The sequence below is a fragment of the Polypterus senegalus genome, chromosome 17 (assembly GCF_016835505.1).
Source record: "Polypterus senegalus isolate Bchr_013 chromosome 17, ASM1683550v1, whole genome shotgun sequence".
In the NCBI taxonomy this organism is placed as follows: domain Eukaryota; kingdom Metazoa; phylum Chordata; class Cladistia; order Polypteriformes; family Polypteridae; genus Polypterus; species Polypterus senegalus.
In genome coordinates, this window is record NC_053170.1 from 7,826,171 (window position 1) to 7,850,745 (window position 24,575).

A 24,575-nucleotide genomic window follows, 5' to 3' on the forward strand; every position below is an offset into this window, starting at 1 on the left:
TTTTAGTTGCTTAAACTGAAATGGTTCAGTTCCTTCAGTCTTTCCCAACCACTCCTACCTCATAGTCCCCACATCAGACTAGTTGTTCTTCTGTAGTCTTTCTCTAGTGCTGCCATGATGTTTTTTTGGACGATGGAGACCTAAACTGCCCTCAGTAATCCAGATGAGGTCTCATTAGTGTGTTATAAAGCTCAGTCACCCCCCCCAATTTGAGCTGAACTCCACAAAATGTGGATACTATATAACTGAGCATCTTATTAGTCATCTTAACTGGTTTTGGCCTCTTTCTGGATATTTGTAGTACTAGGGTGTTGTATTGTGTTAGCCATTATGTATGGGATGTAGTGAGAAGTCAAGCAAAATGATACCTTTGATTACTTCTGTATTACATCTCGCCTGAAGAAGGGGCCTGAGTTGCCTCGAAAACTTGCATATTGTAATCTTTTTAGTTAGTCAATAAAAGGTGTCACTTTGCTTGACTTGCTCACTACAACTAAACTGTTGAAATTTAAGAATATAGGAATGGCCTTAAATATAAATCAGTGCACTTTTCTTAAAAAGCTGAAGGCGTCTGGTGCCAACTAGGACCCATACACATCAGAATGACCCACAAGGCTAAATGCCAAAATTATGAGAAGAATGTCAACAGTTTAATTAAAGGGCTCATGGCCGCTTTACAAAGCTACAGACTTCTATGGCCAAACATAATAAATCTACAAAACCAGCATAAAGCACATGTTCACAAGACAGTGAGCTAATACTCAAAGTAAAAATTGAATTCAGTATGGAAAACAATTCTGTGCCTAAGGACAATGCCAACAGTCTTGAAAACTGGTCTGCCTAGGACAGCTGATATGTACCCACTAACTGGTCCATTGCTAGTGTATGCTCACTTTGACTTACAACGTGTACATCTTTGCTAAACTGCTGTGGACGTGTTAAAGCAAAAATCATTACTGGAAAATAAAAGCAGCAGCCAGGAAATTGAAGAGTTTTAGAAGGACAGGGTTCTAAAAATGAACAAGCAAGAGCAGAACACAGTTTGCTTTAAACCTATAAACAACAAGGCTGGTCAGCTGAGGACCTGTCGTAAAACATGGAGACAACACAGTCTTCTTATCTGGGATCCAAAGAAAGGTGGGCAGGAGGAGAACTTTGGCAACATTAGTTAAACGGATTCACTTTTTATTTTCAAAATCTATTTTCTGTCTCCCTTAAAAAGAAAAACATCATCTCCCTTAAAGAGATAGGGGTCTGTGTATAGATGTGTGGAGAAAATAGTACTTTAAATGCATGGAACTTACATGCTGACAGAATAAGATGAGGGAAGTGAAGCTGATGAAAATTTCTACAAGCACAATATGTCTACATTACAGAAAACAAGCTTAAGATTACATTTTCTCTACTTTGTTTATAAAAGTAAATTCATTTCTGCCATAATGTCAACAGTTGCATGAAATTGCCCAAATAAAACAAACATTCAACATACGGACAACAGCGTTAACTAATTCACAATAGCAACCAAAAAGCCAATAAAAAACAAATTAATAAAAATGACACATACTTAAACAGTCATTAAATCTTAAGGTCCACAGGCTATGGTCTTGCAATGTTATGGATAAGTGAGATCTGGTAGCTCTAGTCATTTACCAGAGGGAAGAAGATCGAACAGTGGGATATGACAAGTCAGGTAAAATCTTCATGGCTTTATGTTTCATTCTGCAAAAGTGCAGCGAACCCACAGTGGGCAGACGGTAAACAGTAAAGTGACCCCACGGGGGGCAGATGGTAACCAGTAAAGTGAACCCACAAGGGGAAGATGGTAACCAGTAAAGTGAACCCACAGTGGGTGGACGTTAACCAAAGACTTTAAAAGCAGGCCCCACCACACTCTCTTTCCTCCTATGGTTGTTTTCCACCTTCAGCAGAGGGACTGCTATACCAGGCTGTGATAAAAAAAATAAATAAAAGTCAAAATACTTTAAATAGTTGACCTCTCTTAGTTGATCTTTGCATTCTCCGACACCCTTATTCATTTAAATGCACATCTTTCTATTATGTAAAAAAAATCTTGGGTCGAGATATGACTTTCTCGGAGACACTTTTTACGTCCCGCGAGACAAGGACAGCAGCCACTGTACAGGCTTTTAAATGTTCGAAGCGCCGTGCGAAATGCAAATCACGTGGCACAAGCAGCAGGGGCAGCAGCAAGCCAGCTGATCGAGCAAAGAGGAGGTAAAAAAAAATGTATCTGTTTCCCATTATATCACTGTTTAAGAGGGGGTTTCGGAGGAGCGACCACATTTCCTTAGCGTGCGTTCAGCCCCGCTCTTCACAACATGAGAGGCAGAGACACAAAGTGGCTGGCATGTAGCACGCCCCTTTGGGGGGGGGGTTGTGGGGAGGGGGTGGGTGAGCAAAGAGAGCAGGGGGCAAAGCCCCCTAGTCAACTTAAAAGGAATATTAAATTTAGTACTTTTTAACCAGTACCCTCAGCCTGTGGGCTGCTAAAGCCACTATCGCATTTTCTGAATCTATTTAATTTATGACCAGTTTTTATGAAGGTAAAAAAAATCCATACAGGCTGATGAATACTGTAAGGAAAGTGAGAGATGAACTAATAACAACATAATCTGGAAAACAGTACAAACAAGCATATTTCAAGGTGCTTGGATTTCTCTTTGCAATCAATCAGTTAGTCGAGTAAGTTGTACCACACCTTCTGGGCACTGCCTAGAAAAGGACACTCAAAAAATCTCAGAATATGAACAAGGAGAATGACTTGAGAGGGAAGTCATATTGACATCACTACAAATTTCAGTGGCACAGAGGAGGAAAGCTGCATCTGTCAACAGCCACATAACACACTGACCTGTATGGGAGAGTGGCAGAAAAGACCAAGTGTGAGCTTCTTAGTCAAACATGAAAGTTCTGTTCTCACACTGCCTATGTCCAATAAACCTTAGAATTAAGTTAGCAGGTGACAGTATGAGACATAATGGAAAATGGATACAATACCATATTGTAAAATATTAGAGATGCTTGCCTCCATCTAATAAAAATCCTAAACTAAGCTCTGGAAAAGATTCAACCACAGATCATAGCAAGAGCAGAGGGTGAACACTTTTGAGTGGTGCAGTCAAGGTCAGCACCCTCTAAAATCTGCTGCCTGGTTTGAAATGGGTTGTTTCTCAAGGGTTGTCCTGGAAACTGGAATGAAATTGAACAAATCTGCAGAGAGGAATGGATAAAAATTACTCCTACCCAGTGTGTAAAGATGGTAGACAAGGCACCTTAAATAAATATTCATAATCATTATGTAAAGCTTTCAGCTTTTGACTTTAAAATGTATGTTGACAAAAATTCCCTTGTGTTTTTGTCTTCTTGAACATTTGAGTTTGCAGTAAAATACCAAAAAGTATAATCTGTCAACTTGTTTCTGTAAAGAGTCTAAATATTTTTGGGAAAAAAAAATTGCACCTTTCCTCTGCTTTTCTTAATTTATATTTGCAGTGCAGGATTCTTAACATTAAAGGTCTTAATTTGCATTCATAGCACACACGATTACAATAAGAATACAAAGTTTATTTCATTTATACAATAAATATTTCCAACAAAATTCATTTTTTGAATGATTTGTGCACTTATACACTGCTATATAAACAGAATGTGCGTATGTACTTCCTACATATGTACAGTACATGCACAAAGAGAGAGATGCTGTGTGTGCGAGTCTAAGTATCTATTATATATAAAGCCTAAAGGCAGCTTGTTTCCCTGGTGGGCACAAAAATTAATTTGGAGTTCAGGAGCCGGCAGAGAGGTGGGCAGACAGAGTGAGTCACTGCAAGGATGATGACTCAGAGATGAGCCAATTCATACATTCACAAGGAAAGCTATTCAACAGTTTTGGAGGAGGGATGTTGTTGAAAATTACAATCGATGCTTTTTATTAACCCTGTCAGTGCTAGAAAAAAGTATATACAAATTACATTAACTGACAGTTTATGTGGCTTGTCATAAGCAGTTGTAATTGCTCTGCATGAGGCATAGACATGAGAAGAAATGGCAGTCTTTTCTGAAGAACACTACAGTGAATATGTGATTCTCATTTTTTTTTTTAGAAGTGAATAGGCATATATTAGTTTGTAACAGCAACCCACATCTAGGAAGTAAAAGTTCAGACAAGCTGTCTTTTTTGCACATGATCAGAAAGAAAGTAAAAACTGCACCTTGGTAACCTTTCAGAAAAAGGGCCATAAAGCCCTTTAGCAAAGATATCTCTCAGTTTAGAAATATATATATATATATATATATATATATATATATATATATATATATATATATATATATATATATATATATACACACACACTCACCTAAAGGATTATTAGGAACACCATACTAATACGGTGTTTGACCCCCTTTCGCCTTCAGAACTGCTTTAATTCTACGTGGCATTGATTCAACAAGGTGCTGAAAGCATTTTTTAGAAATGTTGGCCCATATTGATAGGATAGCATCTTGCAGTTGATAGAAATTTGTCGGATGCACATCCAGGGCACGAAGCTCCCGTTCCACCACATCCCAAAGATGCTCTATTGGGTTGAGATCTGGTGACTGTGGGGGCCATTTTAGTTCAGTGAACTCATTGTCATGTTCAAGAAACCAATTTGAAATGATTCGAGCTTTGTGACATGGTGCATTATCCTGCTGGAAGTAGCCATCCGAGGATGGGTATATGGTGGTCATGAAGGGATAGACATGGTCAGAAACAATGCTCAGGTAGCCCGTGGCATTTAAACGATGCCCAATTGGCACTAAGGGTCCTAAAGTGTGCCAAGAAAACATCCCCCACACCATTACACCACTACCACCACCCTGCACAGTGGTAACAAGGCATGATGGATCCATGTTCTCATTCTGTTTACGCCACATTCTGACTCTACCATTTGAATGTCTCAACAGAAATCGAGACTCATCAGACCAGGCAACATTTTTCCAGTCTTCAACTGTCCAATTTTGGTGAGCTCGCATAAATTGTAGCCTCTTTTTCCTATTTGTAGTGGAGATGAGTGGTACCCGGTGGGGTCTTCTGCTGTTGTAGCCCATCCGCCTCAAGGTTGTGCGTGTTGTGGCTTCACAAATGCTTTGCTGCATACCTCGGTTGTAACGACTGGTTATTTCAGTCAAAGTTGCTCTTATATCAGCTTGACTCAGTCGGCGCATTCTCCTCTGACCTCTAGCATCAACAAAGCATTTTCGCCCACAGGACTGCCGCATACTTTCACACCATTCTTTGTAAATCCTAGAAATGGTTGTGCGTCAAAATCCCAGTAACTGAACAGATTGTGAAATACTCAGACCGGCCTGTCTGGCACCAACAACCATGCCACGCTCAAAATTGCTTAAATCACCTTTCTTTCCCATTCTGACATTCAGTTTGGAGTTCAGGAGATTGTCTTGACCAGGACCACACCCCTAAATGCATAGAAGCAACTGCCATGTGATTGGTTGATTAGATAATTGCATTAATGAGAAAAATTGAACAGGTGTTCCTAAAAATCCTTAATGAGTGTATATATATATATATATATATATATATATATATATATATATATATATATATACAGTATATACATACTGTATATATATATATACATACATATATATATATACACACAGTGGTGAAAAACTATTTGCCCCCTTCCTGATTTCTTATTCTTTTGCATGTTTGTCACACAAAATGTTTCTGATCATCAAACACATTTAACCATTAGTCAAATATAACACAAGTAAACACAAAATGCAGTTTTTAAATGATGGTTTTATTATTTAGGAGAAAAAAATCCAAACCTACATGGCCCTGTGTGAAAAAGTAATTGCCCCTTGTTAAAAATAACCTAACTGTGGTGTATCACACCTGAGTTCAATTTCCGTAGCCACCCCAGGCCTGATTACTGCCACACCTGTTTCAATCAAGAAATCACTTCAATAGGAGCTGCCTGACACAGAGAAGTAGACCAAAAGCACCTCAAAAGCTAGACATCATGCCAAGATCCAAAGAAATTCAGGAACAAATGAGAACAGAAGTAATTGAGATCTATCAGTCTGGTAAAGGTTATAAAGCCATTTCTAAAGCTTTGGGACTCCAGCGAACCACAGTGAGAGCCATTATCCACAAATGGCAAAAACATGGAACAGTGGTGAACCTTCCCAGGAGTGGCCGGCCGACCAAAATCACCCCAAGAGCGCAGAGACGACTCATCCGAGAGGTCACAAAAGACCCCAGAACAACGTCTAAAGAACTGCAGGCCTCACTTGCCTCAATTAAGGTCAGTGTTCACGACTCCACCATAAGAAAGAGACTGGGCAAAAACGGCCTGCATGACAGATTTCCAAGACGCAAACCACTGCTAAGCAAAAAGAACATTAGGGCTCGTCTCAATTTTGCTAAGAAACATCTCAATGATTGCCAAGACTTTTGGGAAAATACCTTGTGGACTGATGAGACAAAAGTTGAACTTTTTGGAAGGCAAATATCCCGTTACATCTGGCGTAAAAGGAACACAGCATTTCAGAAAAAGAACATCATACCAACAGTAAAATATGGTGGTGGTAGTGTGATGGTCTGGGGTTGTTTTGCTGCTTCAGGACCTGGAAGGCTTGCTGTGATAGATGGAACCATGAATTCTACTGTCTACTAAAAATCCTGAAGGAGAATGTCCGCCATCTGTTCGTCAACTCAAGCTGAAGCGATCTTGGGTGCTGCAACAGGACAATGACCCAAAACACACCAGCAAATGCACCTCTGAATGGCTGAAGAAAAACAAAATGAAGACTTTGGAGTGGCCTAGTCAAAGTCCTGACCTGAATCCAATTGAGATGCTATGGCATGACCTTAAAAAGGCGGTTCATGCTAGAAAACCCTCAAATAAAGCTGAATTACAACAATTCTGCAAAGATGAGTGGGACAAAATTCCTCCAGAGCACTGTAAAAGACTCATTGCAAGTTATCGCAAACACTTGATTGCAGTTATTGCTGCTAAGGGTGGCCCAACCAGTTATTAGGTTCAGGGGGCAATTACTTTTTCACACAGGGCCATGTAGGTTTGGATTTTTTCTCCCTAAATAATAAAACCATCATTTAAAACTGCATTTTGTGTTTACTTGTGTTATATTTGACTAACGGTTAAATGTGTTTGATGATCAGAAACATTTTGTGTGACAAACATGCAAAAGAATAAGAAATCAGGAAGGGGCAAATAGTTTTTCACACCACTGTGTGTGTGTGTATATATATATATATATATATATATATATATATATATATATATATATATATATATATATATATAAAAAAAATAAACTCAGAACTATGATTGATCCTAGCCCTGCAGTGGACTGTTGCCAGGTCGAACACTGCCACTGAGCTCAATTCTGCTATAATAAGATTAAGTGGCATTGATCTTTATGCTAGGTTAACAGTAATAACCAGTAATAACAAGCATTAACCAAAAACACAATTATAACACAGTTCCAAATAACTGTTTTCACTACTCTTCTATTTGAACCAGAGATCTTCACACATGAAACCATAAACAAACAGAATAAAATCACCAAGTAGTATGGCGGAGTAGCAAAACTGTAGGGACCTTCAAATCTCAACCCGATGTTATTCTGGTCAAATGTTATTTTGCATGAAGAGGATAACAGACTTGCTGGGCTGAATGGTCTGTTCTCATCACAATGAGCCTGCCCATTTATATCCTCATCATAGCCTTTACTGGCACTACACAGGTACTTTAGGTATTCTTCATTCACCTCTAAAAACAAGAGGTGAAAGTAATGTAATATAACAGGACATTCCCAAGTGTCATGGTGGTGCAGTCAGTAATGTAGCTTCCTCACAACACCAGTGTCCTGGGTTTGATCCCCACCCGGGATGTTGTCTGTGTGAAATTTGCACATTATCCCCAAAAGCCTTCAGGTTTTTCTCCCTCATTCCCCAGAATTTGCAGATTGATTCTTAGTACGCCCTAGGCTGGGAGTGTGTGTGTGTCCTGTGGTGGGCTGTTCCCTGTCTTGAACCTTGTTCTGCCTGGTGTGGATTCAGCCTCCTGAAATGCCTTAAAACAGGCCTAACAATGAGATGAGATAACCTAACTCATTAATAGGAATGTGTTTAACTAAATACTTTTCATGCTGCCTAGCTGGTGAATAAATAAAATGAAGACAGTGGGTGGAGAAGCAGCAGTTTATGCAATCTGTCATTGTTTTAACTTGCAGCTGGGGTGTCTGCTATGAAAATTTTAAATACTATATCTTTATATTAATTTGGTAATATAGCTTCACTCTTAGTCCACGGCAAGCAGTTAGGCACAAAAGCACTCTGAACTGGTCCTTTAGAAGTGTGTGTGGTTGTGAGCGTGCTCTAAGATGGGTCCCATTAAAGATTATGCTTAATGCCACAGCTCTCCATTATCTGAGTTCAGAAAATAGGTAGATGGAGATGGGAGAGGGAATGGAGGAAAATTTACCTGAGTGTAAAGCAGACTCTGGTCATTAGGCTCTTTAAGTTCAATTGAGTCTTCGTCATCATATGTCTCATCCTCCTCATCTGCTTCACTTTCTGTGTTTTCATCCCTTACGGTAATAGCATGATCTGAAAGACTACCATCACCAGGGTTTTCTTCCACTTCTGGCTGCAGGCCAAGTACTTCTTCTACCTGTTCGCTTGAAACAGCGTCCCCTAACCGCTCATCTTGCATCTCTGCAGTTTCTGACAGCTCTTCCTCTGTTTCTTCTGGATGGGTTGGTGGTTGGCGTGGAAGGTCTGTGGTTTTCGACAACATCTGAGTGGGTAAAGTACATTAGGTGAGAAGATGCTGGAGAAAAGCTAAGACAGCAGAGTAATAGACAGATAATAGACCATTTCCACTGAAGCATACTGTCCAATAGTTCTCCACTACATTGTTAATGATAATACCTTATCCTTGCTTAAACAGTGACAAATCCTAATTGACTCTAGCACATCATCATCAAAACCTCTCTTTTTCTTTTTCACATCTTATGTTTACTACATTTTCAATATGCATTTCTTGTTAGGCAGTACAGTGTTATAATCTTTCATTAAGCCATATTGTAAGATGATTGCTATAGAAGCTGTTGGATTTTTACATTTTTATACACCAGTGAACTCTAGATTATTTTAACTCCTCTCCTATTATGGCCGGAATGGTGGAACCTGCTCATTTACTAACTGAACATCTTTGCTTATGTGACTGCACTCATGCTTTCTATTACGGACTCCTACACTGTATTTGTTATTAGGATAGTTGCTACACATTTAGTCAATTCCTGTTGGTATGGCTGCAACATTCCCTTACCTTACTAAGCTGGATTTGTTGTTGGTATTGCTTCTGCTTCTCAAGAAAGTGCTGATGTTGCTGCTGCATTACAAGCTGCTGAAGTGCCTGGGGACTTTGGGGCAGGGGGGCAGACTGTGTCCTGCTCAGAGGCCGGTGCCGGGGAAGCTTATTTACTGTTCGCATGTTTGTGGAAACCCGTTCACCCGTTACCAGCGGGGACTGACCATAGATAGGAACTGAACATAAAAGGAAGAATGCAGTTTTAGTATAGTCAACAAAGGAAGTCACCAGAGCACAGTAGTAAAACATTGTGTATAAACAATCTGTTTCATTATTAAGATTTATTAAATGAAAGTTGTCACAAAGTCTGATTCTATTACAACAGCTATGCTTACAAGGGCTCATACTGATGCACTTGGGCATCAAAACCTAAACAAGAAACAAATAATAAGGAAGTACAGAAAGTATAACTCTTTAATCTGTGTCTAATTTAGAGTCATGGGAAGACAGTAGTATCAAATAATATGAATTACACTTCATTAATCCAGGACACAGCTGTTGTATTTTAAATGAAACAGCCAGTGAAAGAATTCGAGACTGCTAGTATGGCATAGATAATGCAGTGCCTTCCCCACATTCTGTAATGAAGGATGTTTTCCATAAAAAACAGAAGGGCTCACCTAGTGACTGATGGTTACAAAACATTGTTACATATATTAAAATACCTGGAGATCAATTTATGTTAGGCTCTCTACAATCATAGTATATACTGTATTACCAAGAACTAATTATAAATTTACTTTATCTCTGGAAAAGAATGAACATTATTTTACAGTTCAATTTCAGCAATGCAATCATCAATTTTTTTGTACAAAGAAAACACTTCATATGTGAAGCACAGACAGATGTGACTCAAAATCGAGTGAATAATCCTTAGAAGACATTAAAATGTGTCTAAAAGCACAAAAAAGAATCAGGATGAGCCTGTTAAAGGTGTGTACCTGCTAGAAGTGCACTCTGCTGCCGAGCTTGCTCAAGAAGCAATACATGCTGCAAAAGGGATGAATGGCTGTGGCTATTGGAGGCTGTGTCGGTATCATGAGGCACCCCAGGAGGCAGGCAGGCAGGGAGTGATGTGGTGCTAACAAACTTTCCGGTAAGAGCACCACCCTGACGCAAGGACTGAATGGCCTGTCTTTCTGCCTCCTGCTGAGCAGCGAGTTTTTGGGAAGCCTGAAAGAAATGATAACACAGGCAAATAAGATAAAACTTCTTGTTTATCACATTAGCAGGGATGATGGACAGACTAGTATGGATGGACATGGCTAATTCAAGTCTAAATTATTTACAGTGTTTCCCAATCTTGTGGTGCCAGCACCTGGTTTTTCTCATGCCAGTGTGCTCATGACTCACCTCTATTTGGGGTGATATGGGGTTACCCCTCCATGAATTTAGCACAATCATCTAAACTGGGCAAAGTTGTCCGGGACCAGCCATAATCCACCTGTGCTGCTACCGCCTGTGAATTGAGCATGACCATTGAAGCCTGGTTGAAAGGGTGGGATGGTTGGGGTTTGGTCTAGGGTTGGCCACAGCACACAAGCTGGAAAACACTGTTTTACTATTAATGCACCCTACAGTAACAGAAGTCTGTTTATGTTTTATAAATTGAGCAGTGACAATGTGAATTAATAATGATGCCTGCAGGCATTCTTTAATACTGAATTTTAACAATTACGCCAGATTTCGTTATCAAGTAAAATTTCAAAATCCACCATTATTGTATATTTGGCAGGTGATTTCTTCCAAGATGAGCTACAAAACTCTTATACTATACAACAATGTGAATTTCCCCTTGGGATTAATAAAGTATCTATCTATCTATCTGATTGTACATTATTATTTATTTAAGTTGGATCACAGACAGGATATGTGACAAATGTTTAGATTCATCAACTGTTGAAGACTGCATATTGAAAATGTATTTCACCATAAATACATAATATTATTGCCTAAAAAGCAGGTTTACCGCCAAAGCCCAATACACAACCAATAGAAATTGCAGATAGCTAAACTCTTACAAAATTATGAAAGCAGTCTCTCTTTTAAAATTCTAATTCAGGCTGCTATTTAAATTAAATATGTTAACAGTCAATTTATGGCATTGAAATACAACTGTACAGAAGAAAGGCACTTGGTCAGTCTCTCAACACAAACTCACTTGTATGACCCTGAACAAATGACTTAACCTGCCAGTTTCAATACTGCAGTAACATATTAAATTAGCTGTACTGTAAATGGCATCTTGGCAAAGTGTTCACTGTGAAATATGTGTCATTAAACGTTTGCTGCTTCATACTCGCTCCCAAGGAACTATCTGAAGTTATTGTTTTTGATGAAGAGGAGTATTTTGCCTCGATGTCTTACATATTCAGTACTGGTTTAGAAATTAATCACAAGAATAGTTTCCTTATAAATGTAAAGGGGGTGAAAAATAATTAAATTCCTTCCTTTAAAATATTTCTACATTAACTCATAATGTTTTGAAACCCAGTTAATCCAAATAAAGAGTTGAGTCTGCAGCCCATCCTTGCAGCACTCTTTGCAAAGCGGGAGGCAAGAAACATGGCACCAGGCCAAATTAGGGCCCACTAACACACACTGGAATCACCAATTAATCTAACCTTCATGTGTTTGGGGATGCGGGAAGAAAACTCACACAGACAGTGAGAATGTGCAAACGTCACATGAATAATGTCTGGGCTATGAGGTGACAGCTCTACCTACTGCATCACTGTGACACGCTTGAATGTATTTAACTTAACATTTTGTTACCTAAATGTGTAATCATTCAAATGCTCAACTGTATCAAAGAAAAGGAACCTTAAAGAGCTATGATAAGAAGTTTTAATAATTTCAAGCCATGGAAAAAAAAACAGTATGGACTCATATGCGTTTTTTTAACTTTCTGTAGCATTCTCAAAATGTGGAAAATTTAATACACACAACATACAGGAAGAAAAATGCTCATACGAATGAGCCACAAGAGTGGATATACTTACAGACATGTGAGAGTTGGCAGCAGAGACTGAGGCAGGCAGACCAAGAGAAATGTTAGGTAGCGATGGAGATGTATACAGACTGAGCTGACTGGCTGATCCATCTGTATTTATTGTGTGATGATGTGAGCGCATTTGCTGTATAAAGAAACCAGTGAAAGGGTCACTGAATTAAAAAAAATCAATTTTACTTGCAAGTCTATTAAACAACATTTTATATATTGTATACATAAAATATCCTGATATTGTAATTTTGCAGAAGAAACCAAAAACATCAGATCTTAGGCATTTATATGCAAGACTTGGGGAAGTCTTCCATATTGGGACCATTCAATAGGTGACTGTGGTAGACACAAGCTTTCATTACAATCATTGCTCTATTTAGCCTTGTTCTTTAAAGAGTTCTGTATTTCAATTGTGCATTTAAATGCCCCTGTTGTTTTTATTTTTGCTTTTTTAACAAATTAAGTAAACCTTACTTTTACGGAATTATTTCACTACACTACATCTCCCATTTATGAAATGCTTGTTTAGAAGGTGCTTGTTTAAATGACTCTTAAAAGGAGACCAGACATTCAATCAATAATTTTACAAAAATAAAGCTCGGAATTGAATGCATTAGTTTCATCATTTTAATACATTATGCTCATAAGTTTCAGTTTATGTTAGTTTTGAATATACTAACTAATGAAAAAGAGTCAAACTGAGTTTGATTATATGACAGAGTTAAGTTTAATTAAAGTCTGCAGCCATGGAAATCTGTTGTGACCTTAGATACAGCTGGATAAACTTGTCAGTAATAAGCCTTACTGTATGAGAAGCCATAACAATGTATGGAATGTGTCTATATTATAACAGGCTTAATAAGCTGATGGTAAACTCAGCTTTGAAAAAAGTCCAATTGTCTCATACAGTATTTGAATAATATTCAGTACATTGTTTCCAGTATTTTTCTGGAGAATGCTGCACCAGTGGAGAAAGATGAATTCATTGAAACTCAGAAAACAAAACATACTTTCCAAAAAAAAAAAAAAAATGTTTTTAAATATAGCAGAGGAAAAAAGTTATAGTTTAATTAAGCCAATATAATGAATAAATTGTATTCTCAGGGTAATAATTTAAAAGTCGGTTAGATCAAGGTACTTAAATAAAAGAGCAATTACAGCAAAGTGATGTTATTCAACATCACTATGGCCACAATGAGCAAGTTATAATTTCTTTGTACTGCTTGGGTTCCCCGCTAGGTTTAATTACTAAATTATTATAGATAGCTAGAGCACTATATCATTTCTACAACCGACAATATATACAGAAAAAAAAACCTAAAAAAAAAAAATAGCATTCCCATGTTTGAGTATTATCAAATAACAACAGCAACTCAGCTGTTTGTCACCTGCAAATATCATAAGGAGGAATTGTGAGACAGAAAAAGATGCAAATGAGAAAGCAACTTTATGGAAACTTGTAGTACCAAAGAAAACGAACACAAAGACTCCTTGAGATGGTGAAGAAGCCGGGAGCCCAACCTATGTTTTAGTTGAGAGTTGACTAAGAAAACAAATTAAACCCATTTAAAAGTGAAGTTTTAATGTATTTAAAAATAAACACATTTTGTTCTAACTAGGTGATAAACTTTAAATCCAAGTGTAATTATATTGGCCATATTGTTTAATCTAAATATCTTTGATATTTATTTAGTCATCACCTACTATATAAAAAGGCAACACTGCCTGTGTACAATGCAAATCCATTATTCTTTTCCAAATCACACCTTGAAAGCAAGTCAATGGCCTACCAATGAAACTACATTTACAAGTGGATACTGCATGATATTTCATTGTGTAAAAATGTTTTGGTTATATGTGTGTGCACACCATGTTTTCTCCACAAACGTTAGTTTTTCAATTTTCTATCATGGTCAGAACATAAACTGCATTCATTTTTTAATAATTAGTTATTACCAACCTATGTTGAAGAAGATGTGAAACGTACTATTTATGTTTATCAAGCAGTAACATCTTCAAATCAAATTCTCCCCACTATGAAATTGGGATTGAAGGAGTTCAAAGTTATACAGCACCAAATAAATTGTGTTAATCACCAAAGCCAAATATTTTTACAATAAAAAGTATTACATTTAGAAATATAATTTTTAATTTATCTGTTTGAAAAAAACTAAGATCCAAGATTTTAATTTTCTGTTCCACTGAGGAAAAAAGTTAAGGCTTTCTTAAACTGTTACTTCTTCAGATTTACACTGCATTTCTTCCTCCAGGGGATACACAAAAGTGCAGAATCGTTTGCTGGTGTGTGGGCTGAATGAATCAGCTAGCTTAAAAATGCCAAGCAAAGAACAGCAGACATTTGCAAAACGCCATCAAGTTTTAATGTCAAATTCTGCTCATATTCTCAAGGTTAAGTCATATCTGTGGAATCAAAGGGGAGTTAATGGTAATACAGTTCAAAAAGAAAATGCAGCTTTCATAGAAAAATCAGGGTTGTTTTTTGACAAAAGACAACATTTGCTGTACTATTTTACCATCTAAGATTTTGCCTCTTTAATCTCATTCTCTTCCTCTAAACATTTCATCAATATCAAGCAGAATAAACACCTCTACCAGTCATAAGTTTTAAAACATCCATCTATCCTCTTCCTCTTATCTTCGATCGGGTCACAGGGGCAGTAGCTTGAGCAGAGATTCCCAGACTTCCCTTTCCCCAGCCAGTTCTGCTAGCTCTTCCGGGGGAATCCTGAGGCATTCCTAGGCCAGCTGAGAGACATTGTACCCTCTTCATGCTGCCACCTTATTGTGGTGGAGGGAGGGGTTTGTGTGCCCCAATGATCCTAGGAGCTCTGTTGTCGGGGGACTTTATGCCCCTGGTAGGGTCACCCAAGGCAAACTGGTCCTAGGCGAGGAACGTGACAAAGAGCGGATCAGAAAACCTCCTATGATGTATAAAAACATTGGATGGCGTTTTCCCTTGCCTGGACATGGGTCACCAGGGCCCCCCTCTGGAGCCAGGACTGGAGGTAGAGCTCAAAGGACAGCCCTGGTGGTTGGGCCTGCACCCATGGGTCTCGGCTGGGCACAGCTCGAAGATGCAATGTGAGTTCCCTTTCCCATGGGCTCACCACTTGTAGGTGGGGCCAAGGAGGTTGGGTGCAGTGTGAGTCGAGAGTTTTAAAACACTGCAGTTTTTGTTTTCAGTTTTTATGGCAATGCATACAGTTTAATTTCTTACTGTTTAATAAAATCAAGGCATAGAACAAATAAAAAATAGCAAATGAAAATAAAGTCAAGGAATTGTTAAGTGTACAAAATTTTTGATTCATCCAAGTAGCCTGCACCTTCTGCCGATATAACAGCCAAACTGTAGTAACCCTTTTGAATCAGAATGGAAGTTGCTCTGTGCCAGTCACCAACTCTGCCTGTCCAGCAAAAGATCCCCAGACTATCACACTTCCTCCTCCATGTTTGACAGTTGGTTTTACAAATTGAGGAGCCATCCTTTCACCAACTCAATGGTGTACAAACACCATGCGTGATAACCAAAGATTTCAAATTTGGATTCATTGGTCCATAAGACTTTCTTCCAGTCTGCAGTAGTCCACAGTCGGTATTTCAATTTCAATTTTGTCCTTTAAGGGAATGGCTTTCTTACTGCCATTTGCTCTGTCAAACCTGCAGCACAAAGTCTCTTCTTCACATTTGAAGCTGAAATTTTCTTTTTTCAACCACTGTTAAGCTGTGCTTGAAGCTGCTATGCTGTGAGGCGCCTATCACCCAAGCTGGTGAGCCTCAGAATCTTCTTGTCTTCTGCTAGGGTGGTGACTTTGGGTCTGCTAGATTTCTTCCAATCAGAGTTTCTTCCAGTTTCCAATTGTCTTCGTATTGTATAGAACACTTACTATACGCACTGACACTTTGATTTTTTTTTTTGTCATTTCTCTAAATGAAAGGCCTACATTCCTATGGTAATAATGATCTGTTTCATTTAATTTGACCTCTGGCAGTTTACTGCTTACACCTTTTCACCATTTTCGGCCATTCATTGCATTTCAACGGTTTTGAAAACCTGAGGTGTTCTAAAACTTTTGGCCGTTAGTGTACAAAGCATGAACATGAATGCTGCAATACAGTACAATAATACATTTATCAATGTACCAGATGAAGATTACATTTCTGCACTGGAAGCTTTACTTGTTTGTGCACAGTTAGTAAAATTTGTTTTGCTTTTGCACAAACCATACTCAATCAAACCAATTTGTTTTTATGTAATAGGTCAGTATGGGACTAAAAAAAAAGTAAGAGTTTTAAAAAGCAGCCAAAATAACAATAATTGCTCCAGCAATTTATACAGATAAATATACTAGCACCTTATATCTAATGTAATCGATATGCATGCAAAGTTCTTAACAGTGGAAAAAAAAAATGCCCACAATTAGACCACCTGCCTCTATGTGATGAGAATTTTCCTTCTAGCATTAGGAGAAAAAAGAAAAAACATGTCTAGACTGATCCATACAGTCAGTAGAAAATGTCAATATAGTTGGAGGTTGTTTACTTGTTGATTAACTCACATCCAGTTAACCAGATTATTTTCTAACTCATTTTCTACTCAATTTACCAGTATTTCCATTCAGATCAGCAGGAGCAGAATAGCCTTTCTATTGGGAATATTAAACCAAAAGTAGTACTCCAATAGAAATAATAATTGCACTGTAATTGTTATTTAATTAAAAATGTTGTGAAAATTCAATATTTATCAAAGATAAAATATATAGTATATAATGTATATAAAAAATATATTTGTTATTTAATTAAAGATGTTGTGAAAACTCAATACTTATCAAATATAAAATACATATAAATATTATCTATTATAAATGATATTTAAATATATAAGTATAAGACAAGAGCACTGTTATTATAGGGAAGTGGAGGTAACAAACTCCCGCTATCCATTATTGCTGGGGCAATTATTAGCAAGTCATGCCAAGTGGCAAATCTGCAAAGATAGCGTAAAGGAAAATTCACTTGGTTATAAAACTAATTGCAAAAGTATATTAATAAGTAATCGTTCAGTAATATTGCGCTCTCTCTCTCTCAAGTTACATGAAGAGCAACAAAACAAATGTGCCTGTTTTAATTAATTGCTGCAAGTCACATACAAGAGGCGAGGACTGCTACATTTCATTCTTAGGAAGAGAAGTACTCTTTACTTACTAAAACAGCAATAAAATCCCTATAAAATATAGCATGTTTCTTATACTAACGTCCCTCCTAGTCCTTCAGAAGTTACCATTGAAACATGCCTAGCTAAATACCATACTTTTTTGCCCTTTTAGCCACAAACCAGGCTGTCAAAGCAGCCTTCTTGCCCGTTATCTTTTGTCCTTGTTCTTTTCTGTCTTTAATGTCATTCTCCTCCAAATTTAATAAATCCTTTCATTTCTATGTTTGTCTTGCTTTAGTAACACAATGATAGCTTGTGATGCATGACAATGCCCCTTTATTATCAGCATATTATTTAAATTGAAATAATGGGATGTAGTGTGCTACAATGTACCTTCAAATGTTCAATGAGCCATAACACATTACAACAGTTGTAATAATAAAGGCTAAGTAAATAGTCCTCTATAAATTCATGATTAAATAAATAAAATTTGAATGCTTGTTTACAATTTAGACTCCACAAGAGGTGGCAGCTGAGAACAAAACTCAATCAAAAGAGTAGGATTTTAATTCATAATTAAATAAGTTAAGATTTCAAAACTACTAAAACATACTAAGGCTTAAGTAATTATATTTCCACATGAAAAATTGAAAAGAAAATTAAAACCTGCTTTTTAACACAATGATTTAACTATGATGAGTGTGTCTAGGAACAAGCTTTTGTAAATGTGGTAATGTTCGGGAACCTCGTGAAAAAGGACACGTCTAAGAATACAGTAGGATTAATGGCACCTCATTATCAGGATTACACTGCAAATTACCTGAAAAGAGAACTTCTATTAACTAAAAAGCCTGTTTTATTTAAATTGACACTATAATGTACACTCACCTCAGCATGAATGTTTGGTACGGAACCACTAGAGCCATTCTCTGCTATGGCACTGTTGGAACTGTTGGGAGAACTGGGGCCCGAGCCAGGGGCACTGCTGCACATAGAAGACACTGAAATACAGAAAGAGGGGCCTGAATGTATCCATCCATTTTTTGGCCCGGATTATTCCATAAGTTACACACACACACCCAGGCACATAAGACCAGCGAAGACTCCTCAATCAGCCTAACACAGATATCTTTAGGATGTGTGAGGAAACAGGAGTAACTATGATAATTCCTTTTGAACATGTAGAGAATACTTACACTTCACAAGGTAACTATTTGGATTTGAATGCAAGTAGTATAACTGTTGTGAGAAAAAATATGTGATTGCTTTCAGATTTTCTGAATTTCTTGAATGAGATTTTATCATTACTTAAATCACAACAATAGCTAACTACACTCCGATTTCACAAACAGTATACACAAACTTGTACATGGTCATAGCTTTATCGAACATACTGTTCAAGCAATCAAGATCAATTATGGAAAAAGTATGCAAACCTTCAAGTTGGAATGCAACTGGAGTCAGACATTTTTGGGCAGTGAAATTACTTTCAGATGTATGATTCAGGTGCCCTGCTCTATAAAAACAACTCACAGTTTTGGTTTTCTGCCTTTCACAACAGACCAGTTGTAGCAGAACATGGCCCAATCAACAGATTGCACAGGTCCTCAAAGGATCAGATTTTGAAGCTTATAAAGCTGGAAGTTTACAAGTAGAAAGTGGAAGTCTCAGGACTCCATCATTTCAAAGTTAGGCAAAAAGTGAATGAAATTAATAAGATCCAGTATCAATGCTTCTCTCTCTCTCGAGTGTATGTGTGTGTATGGTGGTGGGGGAGATAAGATGTTCAAGGAGGTGACTTAGAATTCTAGTTTAACAGTAAAAGAACTGCAGGCACAACCAATTTATACCTGTTTCAGCTTTGCTAAAAACTACCTGAACACAACATTAATAGATGATCAGTGGTCAGAGGCAACAAGAGTTGAGGTTTGAGGAGAAAAAAAAACACACACTGCTTACTGTAACAAAACCTAATCTGATGTGTAACTGTGTCGTAGTCTACACAGCTATCAGTTACTAAAGAAACAACGAACGTCAAGATGAACCAGGAAAAGTATCTCTAACCAATATACATTGATAGACTAGTGTAAAAGGAAAAAAGGGTTATGAAATGACCTTATACCGCAATGCCATTAACCCCATTAATAGAAGTGAAAGGAAATATTTCTGTTTTTGGCCTCTTAAATAAAGATGAGCAGCAAGAGACATTCCAAAAGGCACCAAATCTAAGTGTTCTCATTCTTTTTTGATCCTTAGCTATAAATATTTATGCAACATGTATGAGCTATTTGTTTACTAAGACTGCTTACCATTTGTTAATATGGCTTAGGTAAAGAATGGGGCATTTTTATAATAGTACATAAGCCTTACATAAGCAACTGTAATGCCAACTCCAAGCTGCAATGCAGAGCAAAATGGTCTGCAAGATAATATATACAGCTATAATTTTTGTCATTTTTGCAAGTGGATAAAAAGAGCATTAACCTTCATAGAAATATCCTGTATAAGTTGCTTTATTGCAGATATCCAATGAATTTTTCTGGGTTGACTGCTACAATACATGTAACAATAGTATAAAGCAGTGTTTGTAAAAGTGTTTAGGATCTAGAACTATTCTGCCAAAATCAAAGATGTGTTGCATCATGTACAGACATCAGTTATTTCTTAGCATAGACTCTGCGCTGCAGTTACTACACATACTTTACTACATATAGTGATAGCTACAAGGCTGAGGAAGAAACAATGGAAATGAAATGAAAGTTACTGTCTGCAAGAAAGCTAGACAGAACACATATTGGTGGTTGATTTGGAGTTGATTCCTATACCACTGAAAGTAGAATACTTAATTTAGGAGAGTCCAAGTTGAGCAGTAGCCTGATGGTTACAACTATAAAAATCTGCACAAGTAGTAGTGGGCTTAAATGAACTTGTGGGTGGGTATATGCAATTTCTCCTCATGGAGTTCATTTACAAAAGTTAAGTCACATGAACTTATAAAGTTGGATATTATAATAGCATTGATTAAAACTGTACATGTAGAAGTAATATACAACAGTTAAAATATAACAAATGAAAAAAAGAAATAAATAAATAAAATAGACTGCTGGCCAGAACTTAAGGACCAGTGCAGAGTAGAGTATGAGAAGAAACAACTAATGCAAGTTAAAAGTCTGAACAAATAATTTATACTATTTATTTTAGATTACTTGTGTTGTGGTCAGTACCAGCACAAATTTTCAAATGAGTTTGAAGACTTGGCAGCAGTCGTTTTAATAAAACAAATATGCCCAGATAAAGGAAAGATTGGACTGTCAATTATGTGTGCTCTTTTCTAATGGGTAGATTTTAATGTCACTTTACTGAGACACACTGACTGATGGTCTTGCAGACTATCTGACTTTGAGATCCACGGATATACAGCAACACATAAGGACACTGAAAGCAAGCTGATCAACCAAAGAATAAATACTGTTCAATAAAGCAAGCATGTACTTTATTAGGCAAAAGTTAGGTTACATTCTTCCCTCAGGACTGTTTGAATTCACTAGGCCAAGAACTCTGCAATTTACTAAAAGTGCAGGACAGTGAAGCCAGCCCATGTTAATGCCATCATGCCCAAAAGCATTTGCAAATTAACTGGTGATGAACACCTGCTCCGAATATCTTGCTCCCTCCCCGTCCCTTGATGCTTATTTGGATTAAGAACTGTTGAGTAAGACATTCAATTTGTTAAGCTAAATGCACCGTAATGCTCTCTAGAGCATTTCTTAAGTTCTCCACATATACAACACACAGCATAATTCTGCAAAAAAAGGTCAGAGGCAGATGGGTATACTGCTTGCATGATCAGGTGCAGTGCTTCAGTAGCAGGTATCTTGTGCCATTCAAAGAATTCAATATATGACAAGAATTTAAACATCAAACCATTACACCTCCATCTCAAATCTGCATGGTTAATACCCCCAGGTTAGATTCAGGAGTCTAACTTTTTTAACCATGTCCTGATTTCACCGCCTCATGCGATTCAGTGGTAATTGGGATTCTTTACACCAGGTGATGTTTGTGTTCATTATCTGACTACAACAGCACCTTTTTGTTTTCCAGTGACAGAAGTGAAACTATTTTAGGCTATCTGCTGCTATACCTCTTTAAAGTTAAGCTACAAAAAGATGTACGTTCTGAATAGACTTACAGCATCCTGACTCACTGCTAATCTGTACAAGTCCTCACTCTCCATCTGCTGACTTTCGCCAAAAGACCGTTTTCAAATAGAGGGCCACCGCTGTCTAAATATTTTGAGTGGTGATATATTCTCAGTAAAACGTATGCACCGTACTGTAAGCAAACCTTAAACCTACCTATTTTCTGGACACATTCACAGAAGCACATGGAAAGCAACTACCATACCACACTAAAAGCCACTTAAATCTCTAGTTTTGTCCATTCTCCCTTTAAACTCTACACAAACACACAATCCACTGGCATCAACTTTTTAATTCAATTCTTTACATAACTAGGTCTACAAATATCATGGTTTGTTGTCACTGATTGATCAATTAAGTCTGTAGAAGTTCAAGTGAACCTAATAAGATAAACGCACAGTACATATATACTGGCACAATGTACACACAGACACACTGTCTTTCATGTTGTGCCTTTAAAGACATGCAGAAGATGGCTACATGGTTTGACCTTTATAAATAACATATTTATTTGATTTAAATTAAATTTTCATCTTTAATAGGGAAAAAATATAAATATTTTAAAAAAGACAGAAAAGCTTACGCATTGGCAATATAAATTAAATAACATAATTTAACATTACAGTGACATGTCAGCCAAAAATAAGACAACTATAATTTATTTTATTTTTGTATAATGCTCTTCATTGCAATTGCACACATTTACAACTTTAACATAATAATCATTAAGTATTGAACATTACAACATTAACATATATAAACACACAGGTGGAGAAAGCAAATGAATGCAACCAAAAGTATACTTTCAACAGGCAGTAATACACAAAAAGAAAAAGAGCATCATGACTGTGCCGCAGGGTGATACTGTTTGACTAAGTAACTGTAAAAGGGTCACACAACTTTGGCTTGTGTATTTTTGCTGTTCCTGTGCAACATCTGCTTATGATAATTCACAGATATAAACCTCAGAGGCACTAACAGTTCAAGGTCAAATATGCTGCACTGCTTTGGAGCTTCCATGGTATACATTTTATTTTAAAATGTGGCCTGAAATTAAATACAAATTCAAAAGATTTCTCATTTTGCTCCTACAAGCAGGCAGCTTCATTTTTCATGGTTTTAAATATTAAACAGGTGAACTGGGAAAAATGAAGAAACAGGAGGATAAAGATTGCTGATTAAATTAAGGCAATGAATACTTCTCAGGAATTCTTATGAAAGTGATTGAGGTGTAAAGGCTCTTTCACACCTCATCTTTTTTTCTGTATTTTTTTCAGCAGTGAAGTAATGCAGGTAATCTGCTGCACACCATTAAAATCAGTACTATGGTCCCTGTTCAGATCACCGTGAAGGAGAAAAGTGCATAAAAAAAACTTGGCATACTGTATGTTTTCCACACAAAGAAATACCATCATGTAGATTAGTCCATTATTGCCAGAGGACAACGCACAAAAATGGGAGGCCGACCCTAGCCATTAACTAGCAACTGCCCTTTTCTGTTTCCCGTTTGATGCAGATGAAGCTGATGAGAAACGCCAAGCAGGAATGTAATCAATATTGTCTCTTTCTCTGATGCATCTTTTAGAATTCAATCTCCATGACTGCCACCACAACTTGCAAAGCAGGCACTGTATAATAAGAACACCAAAATACATGTCACATAAGTCAACAGAATGTCTGCATGTGACGGGAATTAATTTTTTTTCCACTATAAAACTTTATTTAAATATAAAATGACAGGCAGACATGAAAACATGTGAATGTATGTGGAGTAAAGCAGGGTCAAAATGTATCAACACAGAAGAAAAAGAAAACAGTTTTCTCTGCATAAGTACATTTGTGAATTGGGCCTAACTAATAATAATAAATAATTGTATTTATATAGCGCCTTTACCAACTAGTTGGAAAAAGAGTTGTAACTGGAAAGCTGAGGACCAAAAGGTAAATTTGCAGTTGGCCAATGTTGTGAATAATAAGAGAAATACTAGTTTGATGTAAATGAAGTAGCCCAAATATTATATTCAAAACTAACCAAACCAAAATAAAATTATTTTGTTTGTAAAAAGATTTCCCATTTTAATATGTTGTACATGGGTCACCAGATTTGGTTAAGGTGCTGCATTCTCTAGTAATGAGTTGTGCTTTACAATCACTCAAGTAAAACTGATTTCACATTCCCAAATCCCAGCAATAATACCTGTGATTTCGATGGCCCTTTTCTTGAAAGTGCTGATAACTGTTCCATCCTTGCGCCGTAACAAAGGACTGCTTCTTCTTTCTGCTACCTTTTGTTTTAACCGGGAGCGGACCTTCAGGTTGGGCTCTGAGGCTGCAGAACAAAATAAATGACAGTCTTACTATATTAAAGATCTTAGTGGGCTTTTATGTTTTGTATCCGAATACTGAATTCTAACATTATAAAGTACTAAAGACAAAGCGTTATTATTTTTTCACTCTTCTCTTTTATTGCTACATTAGTGACCTCAAAGAAACACTGTACTGATGTAATTTGAGAGCAGAAAAATTGATTTAACAACTTTATGAAACACTGTAAAAAAAATGAAAAATGTAATAACCGTTCTTCAGATCTGCTTACTTATCTGCAGTCACTTTACATAACCTGTACATAACTGAGTCAAGGCATCTCACAACAGCTGTTTTACAGGACAATCTGATCTTTTAGGATAACAAAAATAATAATAATTCGTAAGACCTAATCAGTTGTGTCAGGAAAATCTGACACACCTGTTTCTTATAAGAAACCA

At 37.1% G+C, this 24,575-nt stretch overlaps 1 protein-coding gene across 1 annotated transcript in view; it reads right to left on the minus strand.

Moving 5' to 3' along the window:
* The window catches only part of hdac5 (histone deacetylase 5), a 60,797-nt gene that overhangs the window by 34,250 nt on the left and 1,972 nt on the right, over positions 1–24,575 (minus strand). The window contains exons 2-7 of the mRNA XM_039740570.1: positions 24,008–24,139; positions 18,497–18,609; positions 12,434–12,568; positions 10,373–10,604; positions 9,390–9,607; positions 8,541–8,855 (exon numbers count right to left, since the gene is read on the minus strand). Of these exons, the coding sequence (XP_039596504.1) occupies positions 8,541–8,855; positions 9,390–9,607; positions 10,373–10,604; positions 12,434–12,568; positions 18,497–18,609; positions 24,008–24,139 (1,145 nt within the window). The remainder of the gene's footprint in view (positions 1–8,540; positions 8,856–9,389; positions 9,608–10,372; positions 10,605–12,433; positions 12,569–18,496; positions 18,610–24,007; positions 24,140–24,575) is intronic.